Raw genomic sequence first — 6,165 nt, 5'->3', positions numbered from 1 at the left:
TGCTCAGTTTAGACACTGAAAAAAGCACCTCCTTCATTTAGGCTCATTGTTTCATTTCCTTTCCTCTGAGGGGCTGGGGAAAGTGCTGAGCCAGCTTGTTCCTAGTGACATCAGTGCCCAAACGACCACTGGTTCCAGCGAGAATGAGGCTGACATCGCAACTTGCACTTCTGTTCTTGCAAGGAGAAATCCTGTGGTTCTTGCACTTCAGGGCCACTGCCTGCGGACTTGTTAAGTTGGGCTGCATGGACTCAAGCACCTGTGAAAACCACCTTTTTGTTCCTGAGGTAATGGTGAAAGCAGTGAACCAGGATGGATCTCTACTTCCCATCAGATAAATGAAGATAAGAGGAACAGGGCACTGAAGTATCCATTGTTTTTCTTACTCACTAAAGGTTGGCCAGGGAGGCTTTGGAAAACCCAGTGTTTTGAGACTCCCTCCTTTGATCTATCAAGCAAGCTATTCATGTCTCAGAAACACCTCTATTCCTGTCCAGAGGGAGAGGTTTCAACCTGTTCTTGTCCTTTCCCCAGCATGTCCCAGCCTTGGAGAACAGCCACGCAGCTCTGGGTGCAGCAGAGAAGCAGCAGTGTCACATCAGAGCCCCGGCACTGGCACTACCTTCCTGACCCGCCCCTCAGCTCAAGCCAGGAGGTGAAGGAAAGGCTACGCAAGCGGGCTATAACCAGGTTAAACATATGGAAAGCAAGGGAGCTATAGCTAGGGCAAAATCACTGTCAGAGGGCTCCGTCCTGCTAAACAAAAACCGCTATATAAACAGGAAGGGTGGAAAAGGATATTGCTAGAGAAAGAGCAGCCTCTCCCTCTTGCTCTCCTGCTGTGAGGAATGCAATAGGAAATTCCTGCTCCAGGATTAACAATTGCAAGGAAAATGCTAGTTAAAAAAGCATGTGTGTAAAGCACTGGTGAAAAGTAAAGATATCCTTCCAGCTACTGCTCTAGCACATAAACACAGACTAGATTTCCCTGCTTAGAAACAAAACAAAAGCCAAATATGGGGATGTAAAACTCACAGTTTGCATTAGGAAAGACTCTAAGACATCAGGCCAATTCTTGATAGTGATCTAAGAAATTGCATTAGGATTGATTCCACCCATCTATTTTTAGATTTTCTAACGGGGATGTAAAACAGAGACAGAGAGCTGTAACTCAAGGTAGGTGGAGTGAAGCTGAGCAGTCCTGTGCTGTCATGTTGGACGCCTCGAGCCCATTGTGTGACGAAAGCATGGTCTGATCCCAGGCAGCTGCGGCAGCACCTCTCCCAGCGCTGGTGCAGGGCTGTGTGGTGACGGTGCGGTCACAGCCAGGCTTTGCAGTGGGCCACCAGCTGAACCTCATCTGCAAACTGGCACTGAGCAGGAAGCACAAGATGGGTGTACCTGTGCTGGGCCTGCCATAAATCCTGAGGTGGTATTTATGGGAGTTTTGATGATCTGTTAAGCAGCTGATGGTACTCACAGCTCAAAGGGCACAGCTGGGATGTAGGGAAGGCATCTAGCTGAGATGTCTCCCTGGTGCTGTGCAAATGACGCTGCTTGGCCAGTGGTGTTCTCAGCCATTTTATTTTACACCAGCAGTAGTGGAGAGCCCAACCTTTGCACCATGAAGCTCCTAATCTGAAATTTTGCCTATATGCTCATCAAAAGCTGCAAAGAAGCAGCTTTCAAGTTATTCCCACAAATTCTGCACCTGACTTCAGCCACCAGCACTGTCAGTACTGCTGATGGCCTCATCCAGGCAACAGGACACGGCAGTCATCAGCCATCCCAGCTGAAGGACCTCAGCGTCTGTTTCCATGGCTTCTGGTGGACTTGGCAGTGATGGGTTTATGGTTGGACTTAGAGGTCTTAAAGGTCTTTTCCAACCTCAGTGATGCTATGAAAAAGCAAACGACACTGCCACATTTGTTTGGTAAATACATAATGCTTTGACGATAACAACGCAGGTTCGGGCCACGGATGTGGCAAAGAAACCCTTATGAAGAAAGTATCGTACAGTCAGCATCCGGTAAGTCAGCGTTTTGCTTGACGCCCAGGGAACCCCGCGGCTTCGTGCAGCAGGCGCCTCCCCGGGGATGCAGACAGACCCTCTGCGGGAGCAGCCGTCGCCCTCCGGGCCGCGGGTTCCGCTTTGCCCCGCCCCGGAGAAGGGGAGCGCTCCCGGGTGGGGCGGAGGGACGGGCCGGGCCGGGCCGCCCCGCCCCGCCTCTTAGTCGGCGGCGGCTGCTGCTGCGGGGCCGCAGCCGCCCTGGGCCGCCGCCATGCCGGGCTCGCTGAAGGAGGAGACGGCGCTGCTGCTGGAGGACTACTTCCAGCATCGCGGTGGCGGCGCCGGGCTGCCCCCCAGCCCCACGGCGGCCGCGCTGCGGCGGGCGGCGGCCGAGCTGGAGCGGCGAGAGCGGCCCTTCTTCCGCTCCTGCGCGCCGCTGGCGCGGGCCGAGCCGCGGGAGGCGGCGGCGCTGCTGGGGCGGGTGGCGGCGCAACTGGAGGCCGACGGCGGCCTCAACTGGGGCCGGCTGCTGGCGCTGGTGGTCTTCGCCGGCACGCTGGCTGCCGCGCTGGCCGAGCGGGGCTGCGGCGACGGGCCGCGCCGCCTGGTCGAAGCGCTGGCCGCCTACCTGGCCGAGGAGCGGGGCGAGTGGCTGGAGGCGCACGGCGGATGGGTGAGCGGGGACGGGGCGGAGGCGCGACCCCGGGGAGCCGGCAGGCCTGGCTCCCTGTCCGCCGTTAGCCGAGCAGGGTTGCCCCCGGCGCCGTGCAGCAGCTCGGCCGCGGCGGGCATTGCCGGGGAAAGGCGCCGGGGCAGCCGCCGGTGGTGGGAGTGTGCGGCACTGGCGGGGAGGCGAGGGCCGCGGCCCGGGCGCGGGGGCTGGCCCACCCACGGCGGCATGCGGCGGGGGCACGCCCCGGTATCCGCGGTACCCGTGGGTGTCCCGCGTTGCGGCTTAGGCCGGGTCTCTAAAAGTGCCGGTGGCTAGCTTCGTCAAGCTGCAGCCTCCTGAAAATACAGCAGTGATGCTGCTGGCTCGCGGCGGCCAAGGTTTGCCGCCTCCTCGGGTCCGTGGTCTTCGGGTTTTGGAGAGCAGGCTGACACAGGTCTTCTCCCAAGCATAAACACAAAACACCCATGTGCCTGTTCTTAAATATGTGTGTATAAAGCCACCCATCCACTAGACCTGCTCCTCTGGTTCCTGCTTGTCCCGAAACTGGTCAGGTTGGAGCCTCAGGAAGGTGTGGACCACAGCATTAATGTACGTTGCAATGTAAAGCAATGGTTGCTTTCTGCCACTTGAGATGCATGCTAAAAGTATGGCTTTTGAGGCATCCGTGTAGCTCTGCCTGCATTTCTGAACAAAATGTCAGCTATCCTGCAAAACTACCCGTTTCCTATTTTTGGTCCTAGTGGAATATTCGATGCCAGTACAAACAAGCACTAAAAATAGAAAAGGGGGGAAGCAGCCACTGGTTTAGTATACTTTTCCAGAGACCAAAGTGAACTTGGCTTTCCAGTGGTCACTGGCCCATCTGACTGCTCGGTGACTGTATGGTGGTTGGCTACAGTGTGCACTGTCACTTGGCAAAATCGTGCTGCCTGTTCGCACAAATTAAAGTGTGAAGAACAAAGTTCCGGAAGAAATTAAGAGTATAACTTGTTTACATAGACATCTGCAGAGCAGAGTTCAAACATGACCATCTGGAGTTGTATTTCTGCCACTTCTGATTATCACAAATAACGATCTGGGAGAGCAGCTGCCAGCTTTGCTGTTATAGGTCAGCTCTGAGCAGTCTCCACTTGGCTCTTCCAAGAGAATATGTAATTGGTCCTGCGTTCACTGAGATGGGACTGGCGTTGGGCTCCTGTCTTTCAAGTGGAAATCTCCATATCCTGTGTTTCAGATGCTTTCTGAAACTTGGATGAGAGGGAACAATGCTGGCACCTCCCATCAGAAACTTGCCTAAAAGGGCAAAAATAATCTAATGATACGCTGAGCATCTCCATAAGAAGTTTGCAATTCTCTTTTGAGCAAGGTGTACAAACGCTTGTAGCTACTGCTTTCAGTCACCTGTGCAAAGGCTCTCACAAAGCATTTTTGTGTTCCCAAGGTAGCAGGCTTAGAGTTTCACAATTAAAGTAGAGACTTCTGCAGCTGACAAACACCATGCTGGGAAAGTGAACCAAACTGTGCTCAAAGACTTGTTAAAAGAAATCCAGTTAATTGTAAGCCAAGCAACTCAGTGTCCTTTCTCTTGCTTTTCTAGGATGGCTTCTGTCGCTTCTTTGGCAGACACGACTCCCAGCTGGCTGACCAGAGCAGTACCATAAGCAATGCGATCATGGCTGCAGCGGGGTTTGGAATAGCAGGATTGGCTTTTCTCTTGGTGGTGCGGTAGGCTGATGAATGGATCTTGCCATGGGAAAGTACTCTCAAAACTGACAATTTACCAGATTTCACTCTATTTTCTATAGAACAGACTCTTGAAGAAGTTTATATTTTTAAACTGGCTTGGAAAACTGTCTCACCCAATCCTTGGCTATAAGCTGCTTCACTTGCTACCTAGTAACAGCACAAACAAATGTGTACTAAACCATTTGTGCATGTTCAAAACCTGTCGTTTCCAAACATCCTCTGGACTTTTTTTTGAAGGTCTAACCTAAACTTTAGCATGGTTCATGTACTGTAACTTCTGAGTGCTCGATGTTATGCTAGGAAAATGTTATGGACTTGCTACTAAACCCTCTGTTCAGGATGTCTTATTTACATGGATGCAAGTCTTTGAACCTGCGTTCCATTAATACTGTAAAGTGGGCGAACGTCGACTGTGATTTAACATGGTTTATGGCTTCAAATGTGGTGCACAGCACTTGTTACCGAAAGGTCACTCATTGATTGGTTTAAAGCAATTAGTGCCTGCAATGTGAGAGGCTTATTATAATATAAGGTTGACTTCATTACACTACAAGAAGATAAGTATTGATACAGGACAGTAATGGCTGCAGTACTGGTTCTTAAGGAAAGGAATTTAAATATTAAACCTTAATTGGTATATTGAAATCCAGTGGAGCTGGAATTTTTCTCGTTTTGTCAAGGAAATCCAGAATTTCCATATATCTTAATATATTTTTGAAGTATTTATCACTGTATAATACTTGTAGCCATGACATCTTTATTTTTGTTTAAAACTTAATGCTGGTTCTTGTCACTCTAAAGTGTATCAAGTGTTGTCTTGTTTGAGTAATAGTTCACTCTATTTTCGACATGCTGTGTATTTCTTTCAATGGTTGTACAAATTGCCTTATGTTTCTGGTAGCTTTTAATAACGTTCCTGGGTTACTCATAGTGTGTACAATTTTACTATGGTGACTTCAGTGGTGAATAAATGTTAAGTATTTTTATTAAAAAAACCACAACTTTCTGCTTATTTGATCGGATGGGTGATGGTACTCAGTGAGTGTTTTTGGTGCTTACCTGGATGCATCAGTTTGTACCTACCTTCCTGATGTTTTGATCTGAAATGAGCTGTGCAGCACCAGAGCAGTGTAATACCGGTCTTTGATGCAGAGGAGTCCTGCAGTCAGAACTAAGAGTAAGACAGCCTAAGGGGAAAATCCAGTCCAAAAGGCCCGTCTTCACTACTGTGACTGGAAATAACCTGGTGGTTTTTGTAGGCCAAAACTTTCCAAACTTTATTAACATAGCTGGGTACAGACAGGCTCCTCTGACCTGCTCCTGCTTGTAGATAGCGACAGAACTCTTGTTACTTCTATGCCAAGGCTTGCTGCTGCCTCTTTCACAGATGCATGCTTTCTTACCAAAACTGGAGTTTCTGATAGGAGTTACGATAAAGACTGAGCAATAGGTGACAGAGTTTAACCCTTCTCAGATTAGTAATACTGAGCGGCTGTAATTTTTGAGGGTGTTGGGCTTAACACTTGTAAAAAGCACTCTCATGCTCCTGTTGAAGTCAGATGTTTCTGTGGCACTGGTGGCTCTGATGCCTGTTAAACAGTGCAAGTCTGTTGTTCAGCCTCCCTCCCTGGCTGCCCATCAGCCAACCCCTCAGCCCTTTGAGAGGGCATGCCCCTTCATGGGAAGAGCACCCAGTGGGTGGCAGACTTCCTCTTGGGAAAGATCAGCCTGGCAG

At 50.4% G+C, this 6,165-nt stretch overlaps 1 protein-coding gene across 1 annotated transcript; it reads left to right on the top strand.

The window, feature by feature from the left end:
* Positions 1-2,178: 2,178 nt before the first annotated feature.
* On the top strand, positions 2,179-5,425 carry BCL2L10 (BCL2 like 10). Its single transcript, XM_064456420.1, has 2 exons — positions 2,179-2,684; positions 4,282-5,425. The coding sequence occupies exons 1-2, from the start codon at positions 2,283-2,285 to the stop codon at positions 4,411-4,413; spliced, it is 534 nt and encodes a 177-aa protein (XP_064312490.1). The 5' UTR covers positions 2,179-2,282; the 3' UTR covers positions 4,414-5,425.
* Positions 5,426-6,165: the final 740 nt, after the last annotated feature.

This window comes from Phalacrocorax carbo, chromosome 7 (assembly GCF_963921805.1).
Source record: "Phalacrocorax carbo chromosome 7, bPhaCar2.1, whole genome shotgun sequence".
NCBI classification, from domain to species: domain Eukaryota; kingdom Metazoa; phylum Chordata; class Aves; order Suliformes; family Phalacrocoracidae; genus Phalacrocorax; species Phalacrocorax carbo.
The sequence above is the reverse complement of the archived record's forward strand: the minus strand, read 5'-3'. Positions and strand labels throughout refer to the sequence as shown.

Bases quoted from the DNA above. Each gene is read 5' to 3' on its own strand.
- BCL2L10 (XM_064456420.1), top strand. From the start codon at position 2,283: ATGCCGGGCTCGCTGAAGGAGGAGACGGCGCTGCTGCTGGAGGACTAC. The intron at 2,685-4,281 runs GTGAGCGGGGAC...TTGCTTTTCTAG, and splicing joins TGGAGGCGCACGGCGGATGG to GATGGCTTCTGTCGCTTCTT.